This window comes from Balaenoptera physalus (genome assembly GCF_965194825.1).
Source record: "Balaenoptera physalus genome assembly, chromosome: 4".
NCBI lineage: Eukaryota > Metazoa > Chordata > Mammalia > Artiodactyla > Balaenopteridae > Balaenoptera > Balaenoptera physalus.
Window position 1 is genome coordinate 79,717,949 of NC_138891.1, and position 24,077 is coordinate 79,742,025.

A 24,077-nucleotide genomic window follows, 5' to 3' on the forward strand; every position below is an offset into this window, starting at 1 on the left:
CACATACACAGTCAAATTAAATCATCAGCAAATGTGACACTAAAGAAAATTTAGATGAGAGACACCAGAGTTCACTCCTTCTGCATATTTAAATTTCTTCTATGGAGAGAATGTGCACATTTCACTTAAAGATGACAAAAGTAACAATTTAGTTTTGAATCTTTTTATATTATTTAAGAAATTTTAGAATTTTAAAAGATATAACTTACTCAGGGGTGAGGGAGGAATATTATTTCAAAAATAAATAAAATTTTAAAGATCTTTAAGGTGAATGCTAAATAAGAGATGATGGAAAAGGAGAGGTTACTGGAAAGAAATTCCATTTAAGAAGAATAGGAAGACTTTAAATATCACCAGTGGGTTGACTTGCTGAAAGGCAGAAACTGTCCATCAGCTCTTGGGTTAAATCTACTGACAGTCTTGCAATGGCAGCCTCTGGTTCCTGTTCTAGAGAATTTAATTGGTTACATATCAGTAACCAAACAATCATGCTGCTTTTTTTTTTTAATTAATGAATTACTCTTGTCTATGAGCCCCCATACAACTCTATTGATGTTTTTCTTTTCTTGTACTGGGGCAGGATGGCTACTACAGGACTGCTGTGCTCTGAAATGGATCCTATAGTACAGAAAGGCTAAATCAATACCACTTTCAGGATGTTATATCCAAGCGGTGGAGCTTGTCAAATGCTTGGTGAGGCTATCTCAGCCAGGGTAACACCTTCTAACCTAGCTCTACTGGTCTTTCTCCTGACCACGTACAAGCGGTTATATTTTGTTCTGGCTGGAAGTCCAGGGAGACCATTCAATCTTTCTTGCCTGCCTCCATTTTCCCCTTTCTTCTTAGTGACCAAACTGTTGAGTAGCCTCTTTCCTGATTAGTTTATTTCCTGTATTTCCTGATTCTTCTTCATCCTTTGAGTCACCATCATGCCTACCTAATGAGAAGCAGGTGATTTGATATAGTGAGCTGCTGTTGGGCATCTGGCTCAGACTTATCTCCAGCATGGAGTGAGGGATACCTAAATGAAGATCCTGGAATGGGAGGCGGACTGTGGTAGGTGTGGAACAACAGAGGTAGAATGCCAGTGGTGGTGGTGAATGAATGCTACTGTAGAGGGGAAGGATCTTAATAAACAAGAAGACAGCTATAGTTAGGAGAGGAAACACAAATATAATTCATAAAGAGTATTATATTGTATAGAAAGCAATCAGAGAAAATGTCTAAACACACTTCAATATGAAATAACCCATAAGCTTAGAAAGGTATGTATTTTTGTAAAATCAATTTCCCTCACAGGCTTCTGTGACAGGGTTACAGTATTATTTAAATGCACAAAAAGATATAACAAATAAATTCTTGATAAGAGACCAACGACCAGTAAGAAAAATTTAAGGCTATCTGTAATGTGGATGATATTGGTTGCCTATAATTATGGCTCCTCTTCTTCTTTGCTTATTGATTTTATTCAAGTATTGATGGCTATTTGCTCCAAAGGACTCTGGCACCTTCCTCAGTCCTAGGAGGTAAACCTTAACCAGTCCAAGCACCAATCATGTGATCTCATTTCCTCTGTGAGATGCTGGTTTAGAAATAAGCATATAAAGCAATTCTGGTCAGCGAGACATTGAGGGTACAGTAGGATGAAGGTGGCCCTCTGAGAAAGCTTTTTTCCATCTTAAAATAGGACACAAGGAAGGGATAGTCCATTTTCTGTGCTTGAACATTTTCATCTAAATGTGATACCTAGAAAGACATGGCCATCTTAGGCTAGCTCCCCTGGTGGTGCCAAGAGGAAAACCAACAGGCCAAGTTCGGCAGAGTAAATATGGAACAAATCTAGATCCTTGAAGATGTAACTGACCTGTGGAATTAATTCTGAATTGTGCTACCTAAGAACTTCTGGTCATGCTAGAAAGTTTTTCTTACTGTTCAAGCTACTTCTAGTTGGTTTTCTGTTATCACAGATAAAGGCATCCTAACTGACACAGATGCTAGAAAAGAAAATTCACAATAACTTGTACAGATACAAAACCTTCTGTATAACTGGATTGTTTTTAACCACCAAAAAGAAACTCAATTTGCTCAGGACTGCCCAGAACTGGCTTTTCTGCAACATCAGTACCAGAGGGCACAAAATACTAAGAGTGCTCCCAAAATCTAGACAGTTACAACTTGGACTATTGTGTTCTATGGAAGGGAGTAGATGGGTATAAACTCTAAGCCCTCAGCTTGAAACTGGGAAGAAGAAAGAAAAAGGGAAGAATAGGAGAGTACTCCCTGACCTCAATTCTCATTTATACTTTTCAAAGAAGAAAAACCACTTTTTATGGCATGGCAAAATTAAGGCTGCCTCTGCAATTCAAAAATTAGGGTACACTGACAAAAATAGGGAGCCACAGTAAGAAGTATTAACCCATAGGTAACACCCACTATACTTCACTTTCAAGGAAGTTGCACTGAAAACTAAGGAAGGCAAGAAATGTGTGGTTAAAAACTTCAAAAACAAACATACAAAAAAAGTGAAAGCTGTATTCCTTAAAGAACTTCAGGCTTCAGAACTTGACGAGGAAAATTCAGATATCCCCAAGAGGCACAACCAATTTAGGACTAACTAACAATTGGCTGAGTTGCAGTAGGCCCAAGCAGATTGAGTACTTAAAAGTCAAACCTGACTATTTAAAGATTTTTGCCTAGCGCCCATACTGTACTGCATTCAGTACAAACAAATTTCATCACAGGCACAAGTGAATACGACATGTGTGGCAGAGCTTAGAAGCCACATAATCTTATGGCTTTTAGTCTCCTGGTAAATTACTTACCCAATCCTGCTCTCCAAAGTACAGGTAGTTAAAACAAGGGCAAGCTTAAAAGTGTTCTTGATAAGAGCACAGGGCCTACACTCACCTCTGTTTCAGGGCTGGTATTTCTGTGGGTTCTGGCTCAAGTATTTCATAGGCCAAGTTCACATCCTCTGTCTCTCGAAGCAAAGCATAAATGGGCTCAATTTGTTCATTAAACCTTGCCAAAAGTGTGCGTGCATCTTTTTTGGGCATTGCTGATTCATCTTCTTCTACCTCTGTATGGCAAAAAGTACAGCGGAAAGTTCCTATAGAGAAAACAAAAGTCTCAGGTCAGGGAAGAGAAATTCTCAAGACTAGCCTTTAGCAAACAGTTAATATCTCCACTCTTCCTCCAACATTTTATTATTAAAACTTTCAAAAACATGGAAAAGATTAGTTTACAGTGAACATCCATGTGCCCACCACTGAGATTCTACAATTAACATTTTTCTATATTTGATTTATCACATATCTATCCATCTATCATTTTTTGAAGCATTTCAAAGTAATTTCACCCCTAACTGCAGCACAGCAAACAGATTTTAATCACAACACTTCTATCATATCTATACTTATTTTAACTTAAAATCAAATTCTTTACAGCTTACCACTGAAACCTGTATCCTTTTCCAACAGTTTTCTTTTTGCACAGTACACATTTGAATCTATGTCATGGGGAAAGTCAAATAAATACCTAAAACCAAAAGTCTCTGGTCATTCTGTACATTGTAACAAGGTTATTTCTTCAAATCTATTAACTATTTACATCTAAATAACTTTAACCAATCCATTTCCAAAATTAAAGTTCAAGAAGCCTTCATTGTTATTTCTACAGCCTTCACATTCAACTTATAATTAAATTGTAGTAATTCCTTAGAAACATCACAGATTTTTCACTTCTACTATTATTTCACTAATCTGGGCCACCATTACTTAGCCTGAAATTTAGCTTCCTAAATCTGGTCTTTGAACCTTTAGGCTCTCCCTCTCCAATTCCAAGTTTCCTAGGCCACCATTTGAATCATCTCATCCCCCTGCTCTAAAGTCTATCTGATGGCTGAACTTCTAAAGTCCACAGCATCAAATCTAAATTTCTCATCCTAACATTCAAGATCCTGTATAACTTGATCCAAAAACATCATAACCCTACCACAGTCCTTTACTTGTCAAGTAAATTCAAACACTTGAGAGACAATATACTAGACATTAACATTTATTTTATTTGTATAAGTGCTTTCTTTCTAATGCGCTTCAATTTACACTTTTTGATCCCTAAACCAATCCTGTAAAATGACATCAGAACTGAGGATCTGAGTTTTGTGATTTGTCCAAAGGCACATAGCCAATAAGAGAAAAGTAATAAAAGCTGCTATTGTATATCGAGTGCTTACTAAGTACCAAGTATCGCCAGTCATCTGAAGACAGTATTATTATTATTGCCCATTTAAATCTGTAAAATACAGAGGTTCTAAGGGGTTGAGTAACTTGCTCAAGATCTTATTACTACTAATTGGGAGGTGATGGCAGGATTCAAACCCAATCCAATATGATGAAACTCACACTCTTAAATATACTTAACACCACTAGCCCCACTTGGATCTCCAGTTTGGTCCTTATTCCCAATGCCAGGGATATGCATCCTTCCTTTCTAACCCAATTAACCCAAGAGATTAAAAGAGATCACACAAGTACTTAGTGTCTGGCACATAGTAAGTATGCAAACATTTAGTTTTAAATAGCCCAATATATGACTGACACATAACCCCACCCCCAACCCCTCTTCCCCTAGTAAGGAATAAACAAACTAGACATCTCTGCTTCAACATTAACACTAGATTCTACTGATATATTTCAAACAGAATAAGTTTCTTTATTGCCTCTCAAACATAAACAACCAATCACAAGTAAATTCTTTGTTCATATACCCTGTCTAAACACTCTTAATCTATCTTCCTACTATCCATATGCTACCTCATCTTTTACATCTATTTCAAATAAGTGAGAAAGAGAAAAGCAGCCCCTCATAGCTAAGAAGGAACCTAGCACTCATAGCTAGGCTGTGATGCTTTTCTGCCAAACGGAATCTCACAGATCACCAACATCAGATAAAAGGTCCTCTGAGACCATGATGGAAGTGAGGCAAAACCAAGCCAATCTGAGTCTGTCTGAATATAGACAAAAGCAAGGTCTCTGCACAACCACACACACACACACAAAACCCCAGCTAACACGAATGACTGCTACTTCTTCACCAATTACACTTTTAGCCTCACCCTGGTCTTCTCACCTCTGGGATAAGATTTATTAAGATATCCAATCATAGAATTACCCTCACTTCTTGATAGTACCTAAACCACAGCAAATCCCCACCAGTTCCCTGAATCCTCCCCAATATTATCTAACAAAAGCCCATATTCTCTAAGTTTGTTCAGCATAGTCTTGCTGAGATATCACATGGTTTCTTATGGTGTGTGGTTTCCTTGCTGCAGAAAGCATCAACAAACCCAATTTTGTACACTGTGGGCATGATGGTCTTTGACTAATGGGCATCAACATAAATATTCTGGCTTAACTGATCAAGAATACTATTTACCAAAATAAAGAAAGAGGAAGAACAAGTTTGTTTTTCTTTGTGGGAGAAAGATACCTTTCTTGAAGAAAGATAAATAAAGATACCTTGTTTTGTATATCTGAATCTACGTTGCCCACTGGCCATCAAAATGGATATGTTAGAAGCCAACTTATTACAACTGCTTAGAGCTCAAGAGTGGAATTTAAGACTAGAAATTTTGATATGAGAATCAACAACATATAGATGGTAACTGAAGCCATAAAGTAGATCAGAGTATCCAGAGATTAAGGAGTAAGAAGCATGGACAGTCAAGGTATAAACCCAAGGAAAGAAGAATCCTTGAGAGATAGAAATGGTACAGCCAGAGGGATAGGATGGTGTTTCAAGGAGGAAATGGTATGGCGCTAATTTTCAAGGTCAATAAGAATTGAAAGCCAGCCTTTATATTTAGTAACAAAGGGTAAATAGAGACCTTGGCTAGAGAAGTTTTAGTTTGTATGCTATCTTAGAGTATTCTCTAACTATTCCAACCTGCCTCAGTCTCTTCTCTTCAACAGAAATATAAAGAAAATAATCCATGTGAGAGTTAAAACATAAGTCATACAGAGGCATACCTCAAATATATTGCAGGTACAGATCCAGATCACCACAATAAAGCAAATATCGCAATAAAGCGAGAGCGAGTCAAAAATTTTTTGGTTTTCAGTACATGAAAAAGTTATGTTTACACTATACTGTGGTCTATTAAGTGTGCAATAGTATTAGGTCTAAAAAAACAATGTACATACCTTAATTAGAAAATACTTTATTGCTAAAAAATGCTAACCATCATCTGAGCCTTCAGCAAGTTGTAGTAGTAACGTCAGAGATGTTACTGACCACTAACCACAGATCACCATAACAAAGATAACAAAAAAGCTTGAAAGATTGCGAGAATTACCAAAATGTGACAGAGGAACATAAAATGAGCAAATGCTACTGGAAAAATGGCACCAACAGACTTGCTCAATGCAGGGTTGCCACAAACTTCAATTTGTAAAAAATGCAATGATCTGTGAAATGCAATAAAGCAAAGCACGATAAAACGAGGTATGCCTGTAAAGTAAGATTTAACACAGCTCTCAAATACCTGCTGAATTGAAAAACACAGATGCGGGACTTATGTTGACTGTTGAAAAATGAGCACTTACAGAGACCATCAAGGAGAACTACAGAATACTGTAGAAGAAAAATTATCTAGTTTAGTAGTTTTCAAATTATTTTTAAAGGAAGAAATCCCATTCCTCAAGTGAAAAAGTACCTAAACATAAAAGTAAGTGCTCTGGTTGAAGAATAAAAAGATATCTAAGCAAAGGGCAACGCTATAATCCTCTCATTATATGTCTTCAAAGCATTACAAATCAGCCTCCTCAATGTCTTGTACCAGGAACACTTTGCTGCAGAGCCTTTGTACTTGCTGTTCCCTCTGCCCAGAATGCTTTTCCTCCAGAAAGTTAAATGGCTAGTCTCCTAACTTCAGACCTTTACTCAAGTCACCTCCATGAGAGCTTCCGTAGCCAACATTACCTAAAATTTCAACACTGTCCTGTCCTCCCTTTCTTTTCCTTAACATTTGTCACCATCCAACATACTATGTTTTATTACCTAGTTTATTAGGTTATTTACCATTGAGATTGTCATGTTACCCAATTAAAAAGAAATGTCCTCCCAACTACCCCATTTTTCTCTTGAAGATAACATACATTCCAAACTTCAGTGTTAAGTAAACAAATCAACACACTTGCCAGTGTAGCTCAACTGTATAAAATAGCAATGCTTTTATTTGGGGAAAAGAGAGAGAAAAGGAGATCACTGTTAACATCATTTCATAGCAAGATTATTTCAGAACGATAGTCCTTGAACTTGAATAAATTTAGTTTCATTAAAAAAAAAACAGGGGGAAAAGAGAAAACACAGTATGGTCATAAGGAACCTGAGCTCTAGCCTCATCTAGGTACCTTTCCAGAGACCCAGGCTTAATGTAGATTAAGGCTTAACAAGAATTACTTGTAGAGGGCCCATTTTGCAGTTCTGAAAAGAGTGGCTTGCATATTACTGTCAAAAACTGTGACGGATCTGAAATTTTACCCTACTCGTAAACTAACAAATTATCCTACCACGGTTTTATAGATGCCGAAGACAGACACAAGACTTATAGGTTAGAGAAAAGAACTTTATTACTCATGGCAATAGCAGTACCAGTGTCAGGTTTTGTGCCAGTTCCCTGAGTCCCATTTCCCATAGGGTAACACAAAGATGGCCAGGTGACAACTGTACATGCAGTGGCTCATGTTCCAGGAAAGAAACCCTGAGCTTAGGAACCCAAACCTTTTATAATGGGCATAAACATGCTTGTCTTTTGCTCTGTAGGGTGATACTACCTTTACCATGCTGGACACTAAGTAAACAGACTCTGGAGGGAGACTTTTTTATTATACTGAATAGTAAGCAAACCTGCCTTTTGCTCTGGAGAGAAACAATAACTCTATCTTCCAAGGCTGCTCACTATATAAACCTCTTTGAAAAATACAGTCTAGAAAAAAGGCAGTCAGTAGCATCTCAGCTTGTAAAACATACATAACATGTGAGAGACCCATGGAGAACTGTCTTCCAACAACAACCATGTCTGGCAAACATTACAAGAAGAAAAGCTAGCCTGACATCTGAGTCCTATGTTTATCATACAAACACAAGTTGTAGACAAGAAAGCAGCCTGTCAAAAGCCAGGCCTGGAGTCCGAGAAAAATAAGAAATTCTACATTTTATGGAAAATGACTTAAGACTAGCTTAACATACCAGGAGCATTTTTTATAAATTTTACTAAACATTATAAAAATGCAAATCAATTTCCCCAAAATCTGAAAGGGAGATGGGGCTCAGCACACACCGTACAAAGTACCATTCTGCTGAGGGGGCAGTAGTGTAACACATATAGACACAGAATCTGTCATCAAGATGCTTAAAGTTTAATAGAGATGAAAGGTATCTGGAGACAAGGAATCTAATGCATACCCCTGGTGGAGAGCTGCTGTTAAGTAATCAATATCATAAATATCCCAACTCGTCTTGAAACTGGACTATACTATACTGCACAGAATATACTATTCAATAAGAGAAGAAACTGGAATGGAAACTTAGAGCTCTGTACCATTTTTCCCTTGCCACACATAAGACCAAGAAGCCACATAAGGGAGAACATGCAAGCTAGATCAAAGAATGTGGCAGCAGAGAGAAAATGAAGGCTACAAGGATTCTTTAGGCAAAGCTTGACAGAGGATGAGATATGGAGAAAAAGAAGAGTTCAATGATAACATATATGTCTGATCATATACACCCATAAACTACACACACACACAAAAAACTAAAAAAGCTACTTTACAAATATTCCCATGTATTCATCATAGCCAAGTCTGTGCAAGAGTATTATTCAAATCTAACATATGAGGGAATAAAGACTCAGAGAAGTTAAGTTCACCAGGTCATAGCTTAAAAGCAAAACTTAAGCCTGGATTCAAATACAAATCTTTCTGATTCAAAAGAGTAAATTCACCGTACCATCCTGAATTACACATCCCTTTCCTTACCTCCTGTCATCCCTACCAGCTACAATTTAGCAAACTTTTCCCATGTATATACATAGGTTCTAATTTTTAAAAATATGGAACAGAAAAGAGGATTTGTAACAAAAAATTTATTTAACATTAAATGTGCATCACATGCCTGGCATTGACTCAGCTGAGTCTTAATGTATCAGGTTTGCAAGAAGGATTAAAATATATCCAGATGTAGATAATTACCAGGCATTGAAAATAGGGAGAAAAAAGATCTTTTAAAAATAGATATTTCAAAACTATATTTTAGGGTTGTCCATGCAGTAGTATATGAATATCCCAATTCTATGACTCAGGACTCTTCTAGTGAAGGTAAGTTATTACTCCAAAATGAGAAAAGAAATAGAGACCTACTTGTTGGGATGAGAGGGAAAGAAGAGGGAGAGTGAGGGGAAAGAGGGCCATACAGTTTTAACTTTCGCCAGAAATAAGAAACGTAAAAATAAAAATAAATGTAAAAATAAAAAGGAATCAGAGACATGGGGGAGGGGAGAGAAGGGACTGGGAACAAAAGGAAAAAAAAAACAGTAATGTTCAACAAAATTCAAACATAACATTTTCCTTTGCTAAACACAGAAAAAGAAAATTCAGGTGGTGTCTATTATGCTGGCCAAGGTCTTCTACTTAACTGTTTACTCATCATTTTAATTATGTGAGTATTCAGTCAAGGGAACAATGAATAAATACAGGTAAAACCAAAGGGGAAAAAAACGTTTACCCTCCTTTTTTTAACAAGAAGAAAATGCTTTGGAAATTTATCATAACTGAGGAAAAGGGAAGAGGACATTATGGGTCAAATCCCCAAATAATTAGATATTACTTGGATTGTGGTTTTTCCTTCTTCACTCCAAAATACACAATGAATAGGTCATGACCTAATGCCTAGAGTTCACTGTCAAAGATTTGTCAAACATATTAATTGCAACTGGAATATTACTCAGCCATTTTCCTACAAAAAAAAATCAATCAATCAATCAAAATAAAAGAAGCCCAATTGTTTTGATACGCTACAGGTGCTGCAGTGCTGAAGCAGGAGTCATGCTGCAGCCCAAGTCCTCAAGGCTGGCCAAAGAAACAGGCAGGATCAAACCTTCCCTGCTGCAGAGGCCTCATTCCAACACGGCACAACTAACGTCCCAAGGATTTCCCACATTCTCCCTCCCTAAATCTTCCTAATCATCTTCTGAGCTGCTTTTTTGGAGCTCACATTCTACTGGGGAGTAGTCAAGACAAAAAATAACGTCAGGTGTTGATAAGTATAATAAAGAAAAACAAAGCAGGTGGCCTCCTAGAATGAGTTTGGGAGTGTTCCTCCCTCTGCTATATTTTGGAAGAGGTTGAGAAGGATAGGAGTTCTCTTCTCTAAATGTTTGATAGAATTCGCCTCTGAAGGCATCTGGTCCTGGGCTTTTGTTTGTTGGAAGATTTTTAATCACAGTTTCAATTTCAGTGCTTGTGATAAGTCTGTTCATATTTTCTATTTCTTCCTGGTTCAGTCTCGGAAGGTTGTGCATTTCTAAGAATTTGTCCACTTATTCCAGGTTGTCCATTTTATTGGCATATAGTTGCTTGTAGTAATCTCTCATGATCCTTTGTATTTCTGCAGTGTCAGTTGTTACTTTCCCTTTTTCATTTCTAATTTGATTGATTTGAGTCTTCTCCCTTTTCTCTTGATGAGTGTGGCTAATGGTTTATCAATTTTGTTTATCTTCTCAAAGAACCAGCTTTTAGTTTTATTGATCTTTGCTAGCATTTCCTTCATTTCTTTTTCATTTATTTCTGATCTGATCTTTATGATTTCTTTCCTTCTGCTAACTTTGGGGTTTTTTTGTTCTTCTTTCTCTAATTGCTTTACGTGTAAGGTTAGGTTGTTTATTTGAGATGTTTCTTGTTTCTTAAGGTACGATTGTATTGCTATAAACTTCCCTCTTAGAACTGCTTTTGCTGCATCCCATAGGTTTTGGGTCATCATGTTTTCATTGTCGTTTGTTTCTAGGTATTTTTTGATTTCCTCTTTGATTTTTTTCAGTGATCTCTTGGTTATTAAGTAGTGTATTGTTTAGCCTCCATGTGTTTGTACAGATTTTTTCCTGTAATTGATATCTAGTCTCATAGCATTGTGGTCAGAAAAGATACTTGATACGATTTCAATTTTCTTAAATTTACCAAGGCTTGACTTGTGACCCAAGATGTGATCTATCCTGGAGAATGTTCCATGAGCACCTGAGAAGAAAGTGTATTCTGTTCTTTTTGGATGGAATGTCCTATAATAACAATTAAGTCCATCTTGTTTAATGTATCATTTAAAGCTTATGTTTCCTTATTTATTTTCATTTTGTATGATCTGTCCATTGGTGAAAGTGGGGTGTTAAATTCCCCTACTATGATTGTGTTACTGTCGATTCCCCTTTTATGGCTGTTAGCATTTGCCTTATGTATTGAGGTGCACCTATGTTGGGTTCATAAATATTTACAATTGTTATATTTTCTTCTTCGATTGACCCCTTGATCATTATGTAGTGTCCTTGTCTCTTGTAATACTCTTTGTTTTAAATTCTATTTGGTGTGATATGAGAATTGCTACTCCAGCTTTCTTTTGATTTCCATTTGCATGGAATATCTTTTTCCATCCTCTCACTTGATTCAGTCTGTATGTGTCCCTAGGTCTGAAGTGGGTTTCTTTTAGACAGCATATATACGGGTCTTGTTTTTGTATCCATTCAGCCACTCTATGTCTTTTGGTTGGAGCATTTAATCCATTCACGTTTAAGGTAATTATCGAGGCCACCATCACACTGATACCAAAACCAGACAAAGATGTCACAATAAAAGAAAACTACAGACCAATATCACTGATGAACATAGATGCAGAAATCCTCAACATAATACTAGCAAACAGAATCCAACAGCACGTTAAAAGGATCACACACCATGATCAAGTGGGGTTTATCCCAGGAATGCAAGGATTCTTCAATATATGCAAATCAATCAATGTGATACACCATGTTAACAAACTGAAGGAGAACAATCATATGATCATCTCAATAGACGCAGAGAAAGCTTACGACAAAATTCAACACCCACTTATGATAAAAACCCTCCAGAAAGTAGGCATAGAGGGAACTACCAGAAAACTACTAGAGCTAATCAATGAATTTGGTAAAGTAGCAGGATACAAAATTAATGCACAGAAATCTCTGGCAATCCTATACACTAATGATGAAAAATCTGAAAGAGAAATTAAGGAAACACTCCCATTTACCACTGCAACAAAAAGAATAAAATACCTAGAAATAAACCTACCTAAGGAGACAAAAGACCTGTGTGCAGAAAATTATAAGACACTGATGAAAGAAATTAAAGATGACACAAACAGATGGAGAGATATACCATGTTCTTGGACTGGAAGAATCAACATTGTGAAAATGACTATACTACCCAAAGCAATCTACAGATTCAATGCAATCCCTATCAAACTACCAATGGCATTTTCCACAAAACTGGAACAAAAAATTTCACAATTTGTATGGAAACACAAAAGACCCCGAATAACCAAAGCAATCTGAGAAAGAAAAACGGAGCTGGAGGAATCAGGCTCCCAGGCTTCAGACTATACTACAAAGCTACAGTAATCAAGACAGTATGGTACTGGTACAAAATCAGAAATACAGATCAATGGAACAAGATAGAAAGCCCAGAGATAAACTCACATACATATGGTCACCTTATCTTTGATAAAAGAGGCAATAATATACAATGGAGAAAAGACAGACTCTTCAGTAAGTTGTGCTGGAAAAACTGGACAGCTACATGTAAAAGAATGAAATTAGAACACTCCCTAACACCATACACAAAAATAAACTCAAAACGGATTAAAGACCTAAATGTAAGGCCAGACACTATCAAACTCTTAGAGGAAAACATAGGCAGAACACTCTATGACATAAATCACAGCAAGATCCTTTCTCACCCACCTCCTAGAGAAATGGAAATAAAAATAAACAAATGGGACCTAATGAAACTTAAAAGCTTTTGCACAGCAAAGGAAACCATAAACAAGACGAAAGGACAACCCTCAGAATGGGAGAAAATATTTGCAAATGAAGCAACTGACAAAGGATTAATCTCCAAAATTTATAAGCAGCTCATGCAGTTCAATATCAAAAGAACAAACAACCCAATCCAAAAATGGACAGAAGACCTAAATAAACACTTATCCAAAGAGGATATACAGATTGCCAAAAAACACATGAAAGAATGCTCAACATCATTAATCATTAGAGAAATGCAAATCAAAACTACAATGTGATATCATCTCACACCGGTCAGAATGGCCATCATTAAAAATCTACAAACAGTAAATGCTGCAGAGGGCATGGAGAAAAGGGAACCCTCATACACTGTTGGTGGGAATGTAAATTGATACAGCCACTATGGAGAACAGTATGGAGGTTCCTTAAAAAACTAAAAATACAACTACCATACGACCCAGCAATCCCACTACTTGACATATATCCTGAGAAAACCATAATTCAAAAAGAGTCATATACCACAATGTTCACTGCTGCTCTATTTAAAATAGCCGGGACATGGAAGCAACCTAAGTGTCCATCGACAGATGAATGGATAAAGAAGATGTGGCTCATATATACAATGGAATATTACTCAGCCATAAAAAGGAACAAAATTGAGTTATTTGTAGTAAGGTGGATGGACCTAGAGTCTTCCGTACAGAGTGAAGTAAGTCAGAAAGAGAAAAACAAATACTGTATGCTAACACAAATATATGGAATCTAAAAAAAAAAAAAAAAGATCATGAAGAACCTAGGGGCAAGACGGGAATAAAGACGCAGACCTACTAGAGAATGGACTTGAAGACAGAGGGAGGGGGAATGGTAAGCTGGGACAAAGTGAGAGAGTGGTAGTGTATATATTGCCATATATACACTATCAAATGTAAAATAGATAGCGAGTGGGAAGCAGTTGCATAGCACAGGGAGATCAGCTCAGTGCTCTGTGACCAGCTAGAAGGGTGGGATAGGGAGGGTGGGAGGGAGGGAGACGAAAGAGGGAAGAGATATGGGGATATATGTATATGTATAACTGATTCACTTCGTTATAAAGCAGAAACTAACACACCACTGAAAAGCAATTATAGTCCAATAAAAAGGTTAAATCAATCAATCAATCAATCAATAAAAACAAAGCAGGGAAAGAGGATAAAAAAAGGAGGGTGGTAGAAAGGGGTATTGCTTATTATACAGGAAAATCAGGGAAGGCCTCTCTGATACAGCAATGTGTAAGCAGAGACTAAAAAGATATAAAGGAGCAAGCCACGTAGATATCTGGGCAAAGGGAAACAGCATATAAAAAGGCAAGGACTTATATATACTACCAAATGTAAAAAAGATAGCTAGTGGGAAGCAGCCACATAGCACAGGGAGATCAGCCCCGTGTTTTGTGACCACCTAGAGGGGTGGGATAGGGAGGATGGAAGGGAGCCGCAAGAGGGAGGAGATATGGGGATATATGTATATGTATAGCTGATTCACTTTGTTTTAAAGCAGAAACTAACACACCATTGTAAAGCAATTTTACTCCAATAAAGATGTTAATAAAAAAATAAAAGGGAAGGAGAAGTAAAGGGATGTCTGGTGAGTGCAAGGCACAGTGCGGCTGCTGTGCAGTGAACAAGGAAGGGAGAATGGTAGAAATAGTAACTGAAATGGGGGGTGGGGTGGAGTAGGAGGGGATGGAGGAGAAGGGAAAAGAATAGATAAAAGACCTTCCAAGTTCTACTAAGGACTTTGACTTTTCTGAGGGGTCAAGCCTTTGGAGGGTTTTGAACAGAAGAGTGACATAACCTAATGTGTTTTTTACAAGGGTCAATGGCTGCTGTGACGGTCTACATGAGAATCAAGAATGAAAGCAAGGAGACCAGCTAAAAGAGCAGTGCAAAATCTAAGCAAGAGATAATGGCTTAAACATTTAGAGAATAGCTAACACCTATCCTTCTCAAACTCTTCCAAAATATAGCAGAAGGAGGAACACTCCCAAACTCATTCTACGAGGCCACCATCACCCTGATAAAACCAGACAAAGATGTCACAAAGAAAGAAAACTACAGGCCAATATCACTGAAGAATACAGATGTAAAAGTCCTCAACAAAATACTAGCAAACAGAATCCAACAGCACATTAAAAGGATCATACACGATGATCAAGTGGGGTTTATCCCAGGAATGCAAGGATTCTTCAATATATGCAAATCAATCAATGTGATACACCATATTAACAAATTAAAGGTGAAAAACCACATATTCATCTCAATAGATGCAGAAAAAGCTTTCGACAAAATTGAACACCCATTTATGATAAAAATCCTCCAGAAAGTAGGCATAGAGGGAACTTACCTCAACATAATAAAGGCCATATATGACAACCCCACAGCCAACATCGTCCTCAATGGTGAAAAACTGAAACCATTTCCACTAAGATCAGGAACAAGACAAGGCTGCCCACTCTCACCACTATTATTCAATATAGTTTTGGAAGTTTTAGCCACAGCAATCACAGAAGAAAAAGAAATAAAAGGAATTCAAAACGGAAAAGAAGAAGTAAAGCTGTCACTGTTTACAGATGACATGATATTATACATAGAGAATACTAAAGACGCTACCAGAAAACTACTAGAGCTAATCAATGAATTTGGTAAAGTCGTAGGATACAAAATTAATGCACAGAAATCTCTGGCATTCCTATACACTAATCTGAAATGAAAAATCTGAAAGAAAAATTAAGGAAACACTCCCATTTACCACTGCAACAAAAAGAATAAAATACCTAGAAATAAACCTACCTAAGGAGACAAAGGACCTGTATGCAGAACACATAAGACACTGATGAAAGAAATTAAAGATGATACAAACAGATGGAGAGATATACCATGTTCTTCGATTGGAAGAATCAACATTGTGAAAATGACTATACTACCCAAAGCAATCTACAGATTCAATGCAATCCCTATCAAACTACCACTGGCATTTTTCACAGAACTAGAACAAAAAATTTCACAATTTGTATGGAAACACAAAAGACCCCGAATAGCCAAAGTAATCTTGAGAAAGAAAAACAGAGCTGGAGGAATCAGGCTCCCTGACTTCAGACTATACTACAAAGCTACAGTAATCAAGACAGTATGGTACTGGCACAAAAACAGAAATATAGAACCTGTTCAATGGAACAGGTAGAAAGCCCAGAGATAAACTCACGCACATATGGTCACCTTATCTTTGATAAAGGAGGCAAGAGTATACAATGGAGAAAAGACAGCCTCTTCAATATGTGGTGATGGGAAAACTGGACAGCTACATGTAGAAGAATGAAATTAGAACACTCCCTAACACCCTACACATAAATAAACTCAAAATGGATTAAAGACCTAAATGTAAGGCCAGGCACTATCAAACTCTTAGAGGAAAACACAGGCAGAACACTCTATGACATAAATCACAGCAAGATCCTTTTTGACCCAGCTCCTAGAGAAATGGAAATAAAAACAAAAATAAACAAATGGGACCTAATGAAACTTAAAAGCTTTTGCACAGCAAAGGAAACCATGAATAAGACAAAAGACAACCCTGAGAATGGGAGAAAATATTTGCAAATGAAGGAAGTGACAAAGGATTAATCTCCAAAATTTACAAGCAGCTCATGCATCTCAATATCAATAAAACAAACAACCCAATCCAAAAATGGACAGAAGATCTAAATAGACGTTTCTCAAAGAAGATATACAGATTGCCAACCAACACATGAAAGGATGCTCAACATCACTAATCATTAGAGAAATGCAAATCAAAACTACAATGAGGTATCACCTCACACCAGTCAGAATAGCCATCATCAAAAAATCTACAAACAATAAATGCTGGAGAGGGTGTGGAGAAAAGGGAACCCTCTTGCACTGTTGGGGGGAATGTAAATTGATACAGCCACTATGCAGAACAGTATGGAGGTTCCTTAAGAAACTGAAAATAGAACTACCATACAACCCAGCAATCCCAGTACTGGGCATATACCCTGAGAAGACCATAATTCAAAAAGAGTCATGTACCACAACGTTCATTGCAGCTGTATTTACAATAGCCAGGACATGGAAGCAACCTAACTGTCCGTCGATAGATGAATGGATAAAGAAGATGTGGCACATATATACATGAAATATTACTCAGTCATAAAAAGAAACGAAAAGTGAGTTATTTGTAGTGAGGTGGATGGACCTAGAGTCTGTCATACAGAGTGAAGTAAGTCAGAAAGAGAAAAACAAATACCGTATGCTAACACATATATATGGAGTCTAAAAAACAAACCAAAACAAAACAAAAAAACGGTTATGAAGAACCTAGGGGCAGGACAGGAATAAAGACGCAGACATAGAGAATCGACTTGAGGACATGCGGAAGGGGAAGGGTAAGCTGGTATGAAGTAAGAGAGTGGCATGGACTTATATATAATACTAAATGTAAAATAGATAGCTAGTGGGAAGCAGCTGCATAGCACAGGGAGATCAGCTCAGTGCTTTGTGATCACCTAGCGGGGTGGGGTAGGGAGGGTGGGAGGGAGACGCAAGAGGGAGGAGATATGGGGATATATGTATATGTATAGCTGATTCAATTTGTTATAAAGCAGAAACTAACACACCATTGTAAAGCAATTATACTCCAATAAAGATGTTAAAGAAAAAGAGAGATAACGGCTTAATGTTTCTAGACAATTCTATGAAAAAAATTTGAGTAAAAGTTTTTGACTTCCCTTCACTCAAGAAGCTTCTAGGATAAACAAAACAAAACAGAAGACAATTCACAGTTCCATGTTAAAACCAAGTTACTGGGACTAGAATCGCTAGGATTTTAGTGAAATAAAGAGGAAACAAACTTCAAGACACATCACTAACATATGGTATTAATTTTACCACTCTGTAAAAATCCAACCACTGTATATATCTTAGGAATCAAATTTGGACATTGGTTCCCCTCCCACTGAATATTTTATAGATTATGTATATATGAGGAAAGGGAGTAAACTGGAGAGCTTGGGAAAATAAGACTGCCAAAAATCCTAAATATTATTCCCCATTATGCCACAATGTGTTCTGAAGACGGCCTAATTCAACATAGCATATTTTCTATACGAACACTACTATAACAAGGTGTTTCAGTTCCTAACCTAGGATTTCAAATTAATCAAAGTGACATTATCTTCTAAAAGCAGTGATAAAACATCCCCAAGCTTCTCTAATAGCTTCTCTATTTAAACTGTCAACTATTCTCCAAATCAAAGGGTGCTTTGAAGTTAGAGTTGAAAGAAACCATATATGGTATAGAATAGACTGAACTTATCATTTTACATATCCTTAAAAAAGGCCTACAATGATTGTAGGATTTGCCCAGGGAATAGTTACTAACATAGCCCAAGACTGGAAGCCGGCCATGGCTCTGGAATCCTAATACACTGTCACTTTGCTGTCTTATAGCCACTGCTTAAAAAACAAAACAAAACAAAAAAACCCTCTGAAAATGACATACCCACTGAAAACACTGATTACACAAAAAGACCCAATGTAATAAGTGCTCTGAAAAACCCTTACAATACTAACATAAGTTGGTCAAGCATTAATAACCAGAGCTGTTATAACAACAAAATATTTAATTAAGAATCACTTTCCCTGTGGAGGCCTGGTGTGCAATGGCTACAAACAGCAGCCTCCTGGGCAGTGCTTATACAGGTTGCCCTAAGGGACCTTGGAGACAGCCCTTTCCAGTGGACATTCATGTCTGGATGCTGTCCCCAATCTGGACTCCAGACAAGTATGTACAGTGCCTTTGGAAAGCCCCAGGGCACAGTGGCTAGGGTCCACATTGGCCAAGTCATAATATCCATCCACACCAAGCTGCAGAACAAGGAGCACGTGACTGAGGCCCAACTCAGGGCCAAGTTCATGTTCCCTGGCCACCAGGAGATCCACATCTCTAAGAACTGGGGATTTACTAAGTTTAATGCAGATGAATATGAAAACATGGCAGCAGAAAAGCGGCTCATCCCGGATGGCTGTGGAGTCAAATACATCCCTAGTTGTGGTCTCCTGGACAAACGGCTCTCACTCATGAGAGCTTTGGCACTGTCCCCTCCTTACTCATGCCCACCAATAAATCCTACTTTCCTGTCAAAAAAAAAAATAATCACCTTGCTTTCTCAGATTTCAAAAAGGCTTATGGAGGAGGGAGGGTGAGGTGGGGTTGGAGACATAAAGTGAAACGTTATATAATCATAAAACTTACCAATTGTCAACAGAGAGAAAGATGGAGAGAGGAGGGACTGGGTTGCGCGGGAGACCATAGAGAAGAAAAACTAGGCTTGCCATTTTAGTCTATCTATTTTTCTGTTATTTGAGTCTTCAACAAGTTTACATTCATATATTACTTACGTATTTTTAGAAGAAAGAAAACAAATGTTATTTTGAATTCTCCAAAATCACTCGACTCCTTTTAATACACAGAAGTTACACAGTCATTCTTGGGATATTCTTTGAAAGCACTATCAAGTCGTCTGTTAAACCTTTTATAACTCAAAATGTTCAGGGGTATATATATTAATATGTTAAGCCAAATACTAAAGTCTCAGAAAGTCACCCTTTATTCTAATTTCCAAACTTATTTCATAAAGCAAATTTCTTCAGTTTACTTGGGCAAGGGGAAGTGTATGAAAAAAGGAATTGCTATTATAAAATAATAACAGACATGAGAGGAGCAGAGTTATATATTTTATACAATTATTTTACCTATAATAAAATGGAATTTGAAAAATCATCCTTTAGCAATTCACTGCAGAACATATAACACTGTAAAATATTCATTTGCATGCAAAAGGAAAAAAAAATAGAAGTACGTTTAATGTATTTTTAATTTCAGAAGATCTCAAATGTATTCATAATGTACCCAATATAACTCTACCCCCAAAACTCAATTTAATCAATGAAACTCGCTTCTGTCCTTCCTTAACTGAACACATCTAGGTTTGGTCTAATCATGCATTATTCCTAGATTCTGGAACTCATTATAAAGGGGAAAAAATGTATTATGCCTGGGAGGGAAAACAATAAATTGAAGTGTGGTACTTGGTTGAATACTGAAGCTTATATCAATAATAAATTCTCTGAATTAGGCCCAAATCAAATTCATCTCAACATGCAGTGAGCAGGCAAAAAGTATGTGGTTTTGATATGACTATTTGAAAGACAATAATCAACAGAATGTTATATGCCAGCATCAAAACTAAAAAGCAACCTTTCACAAATAAGTTTGTTCCTATGTAATCAGCTTCAAAATACAAAAAAGATAAAACACAGATGATTTTTTAAAAAAAAGTTTTCAAACCCTTAAAATCAAGAGCAGCAAAATTTAAAAAAAATCAGCCCTAAAGCTTTTGGTGGAAAGTGAAGGGTAGCAGAGAGAAGACATTTGTTCCTTACTATTTTTCCATAACTAGTTTTTTTTTTTTTTTAACTTATTCTAATAATCACCTTCCTTCTGTCCCATCATCAGTCTCCCCAAAATCCACACCTCTGAGCTTTCCAGTATAAGTTTCTAATGAACCCATCCTGGGCAAAGATTCCAAACCAGCAACTGAGCAAAGTAATCCTAGAAAGATTTCTTTTTATGTTTGTTTGTGTTTTTAGCATTTCAGGAATTGGAAACACTGCTTATAAGACATCTTCTTGCCTTAAGTAGAGAGAGATGAAGACAGGAAAAAGCCTGTTCTATGAAGGTGAGCACGAAGGAAACAAGTCTTTAAGAGGCTCATGAATACAGGACCCTGACCTAAAATGTTAGGTTAAAGGAACTGAAGAGGAATTTCAATGATGTGGGGATCAGGAAGCTGATCTGTCTAAATCAAAAAGCATTCCTGCAGTCACAAGGAAAAGAGGGACTCGTGATTTAACACCAAACTTAGAAATGAATATCCCAAGTAGATAAGAACTTTACTTGAATATTCTGAGTGACTCAGAACTAACCACTGGAAGAGGTCTGTTTCCACTGTTGGCTATTTTTAAGAGTTATTTATTGGACACATTTTAGAGTCAGTTTTTAAAGACTTCTTTTACACTAATCCTAAAATCTACCTGACTCTAAGTCTTTTCCATGGAGCCACACAAAAGCTGAATCTCCATGAAAGCTATCGTATCTTCCCCAGTACTCATTTAAAACATTCTGGAAATCTATATGGCCCTACATTTTTTTATTACTTTGTAAGATCCTCCAAAACCTACAGTATAACAGACATGTGTGTGTGTACCCACACACATTTGATGAGTTGAACTAGATAATCTCTTAGCTCCTATTTATAAGATTGTATTAAACAAACATTTATAAGATTCCTTTTTTAAAAATTTAACTTACTTCAAAGTTTATTTAAAATGGGATCCCCTGGTCTCTAGGTGAATTCAGTAATAGGGGCTCCCAAACTATTTCTAATTCAAACACCTAACAATTTTACCCAACCCACAATAAAACTACATTGCCTTATGTGCCTTTACAGAAGCTATAAAACTATATTTTTTCACCTAATACTCCCACTGCTGAGAATCCTTAAGGAAAAACTTTAAAAACAAGAATAAAATGCTATATATACAAAAATATTCAAAGTGTCATATCTATACCAGCAAAATATATATATATATATAATCAAAGTGCCCTAAAGGGGTGGAAAGGAAAACAGGGGAGAAAATCACACCTAAAAACATATTTAGAACACTAGGTAGACACAGGAGAGTTGGTACATTAAGGGACCAAAAGATCACAAACTATTCTTGACTATGACTGTAATTATAAATAACACATAAAAGGGTGGTGGTTTTGTCGTAATTTTTTCTCTTCAAAATTTTTTCTGGCACCATGGCTGCATAATTTTTAAATTAAAAATGGAAAATATAAAGCTATTTCCATATCATCTAACTTTAACACCTAAAAAGAAAATACAATCGCCCCCTCCCTTTTGGGGAAGAATGTTGCTGAATTTAACTTAGAAGTGTCATTAATGAAATCACTGTGGTTGAGATTGCTAAAGTAGAAATGCTAAGTCTCTTCACATGGTCAGAGCCTTGCTAAATCTAAAACATGCATTTATGAACTACAATATGCTATTCTGCTGATTGATGGATTTCATGCCATGCTACCTTTGTTCTGATTACATAAGACCCCCATATTTCAGGAAATAAAACAGCTGATTTTGCCTGATTAAGTTTCTGAAACCAGGGACTAGTGGGCAAAAGCTAGGCTATTCCATTTTAATAAAATTAGCAGATGGATGGACCTAGAGACTGTCATAAAGAGTGAAGTAAGTTAGAAAGAGAAAAACAAATACCGTATGCTAACACATATATATGGAATCTAAAAAAAAAAAAAAAAGGTTCTGAAGAAACTAGGGGCAGAATAGGAATAAAGACAAAGACATAGAGAATGGACTTGAGGACACAGGGAGGGGGAAGGGTAAGCTGGGACGAAGTGAGAGAGTGGCATGGACATATATACATTACCAAATGTAAAATAGATAGCTAGTGGGAAGCAGCCGCAGAGCACAGGGGATCAGCTCGGTGCTTTGTGTCCACCTACAGGGGTGGGATAGGGAGGGTGGGAGGGAGATGCAAGAGGGAGGAGATTTGGGGATATATGTATATGTATAGCTGATTCACTTTGTTATAAAGCAGAAACTAACACACCATTGTAAAGCAATTATACTCCAATAAAGATGTTAAAAATAAAATAAAATAAAATTAGCTATACATATCAAGCATCAAACACTGGGAGAGTTCAACCCCAGAAACCAAGGGCAGAATCTAAGTGGGAAGTATGGAAAGAATCTACAATTTTCAGGAAAAAGAGAGGTGGGGGAGGGAAAAGCTATAAACTGAAGTAAGAAAATTGCTGGCTTATGTGTGAATTAATGCCGGTAAAACAATTCTTGCTGGACCCAATTTCCTGAGCCCAGAATTCCTGGATACTCATCTAGGAGTCACTACTCTCTGTCCAGTGGCAGAGTTGCCCATATACTTGAGTTAAGAACTTTTTATCAGGGAAGAAGTAAAGCCTAGAAGGCTTCAAATCTAATTCCTGAATACCACCAATTGCTAATATAAACCATAGTTAATAAACCTAAGAACTGTTGACATTGGAATGGAGATAGAAGCCCATTAGATACCTCCATCACTGGTCAGAAACACCATCAATCTCCAATAGCAACCAAGAAATAGAACAGCTTTGTACAGCACTGGCTTCGAATGAAAACTGTTAACTATCAATTTAAACAGAGAATAAATATTACAGCAGAAAAACTTCCCTCCTCCTCCTCCGATACACATACCAAATGTTTATTTCTTGTCTTCTTCAAAATGAGGGGGAGAGAAATGAATACTGAGCAAAACAGGAAGGGAACAGAGGGAAAAAGTCCAAGATTTCTAAAGGGAATGTATAGAAGAACAAGGGAGGGTTGTCAAGGTACTAATAGTGGAAAAACAAAACAAAACCAGACTGACAAGGAGGTTGGGGGGTCTAATATCACCCAATTATCATATTCTCTCTGTAAAGGAAAGTCCAAATGAAAAACCAAATTATAATCAAAAGGCAAGTATATTCTCATAAAGAGGGTTCCCAATAATTAAGAATTTTCAATCATGGTATCTCAGGCTTCACTGAGACATAACTGCCAATTAAGTTGACTATTAGTGTTGGCTGATCAGGGCATCCTCCCATGAGCGATACCAATGTAAAGTGACTTATTCTTGCTCTCCTGAACCCCTTCTTTCCACCATCATGTTGACCGTAACCCTCATATTAAGAATACAGTCTCTGTTCAGACTGGCCACAAAACAACTGTTTCAGTTTTAGCTCTCTTTCATAATATGTTTTCATGCTCCCTACCCTATCTCAATTCCCTCACACAAATAATCTTGACTAT

The 24,077-nt window shown here is 36.9% G+C and overlaps 1 protein-coding gene across 5 annotated transcripts in view; it reads right to left on the reverse strand.

Moving 5' to 3' along the window:
- The window catches only part of GTF2E1 (general transcription factor IIE subunit 1), a 60,478-nt gene that overhangs the window by 29,404 nt on the left and 6,997 nt on the right, over nt 1-24,077 (reverse strand). For all 5 annotated transcript variants that reach the window (XM_082460072.1, XM_082460073.1, XM_082460075.1 and 2 more), the window contains one exon: nt 2,908-3,109. In XM_082460072.1, the coding sequence (XP_082316198.1) occupies nt 2,908-3,109 (202 nt within the window). The remainder of the gene's footprint in view (nt 1-2,907; nt 3,110-24,077) is intronic.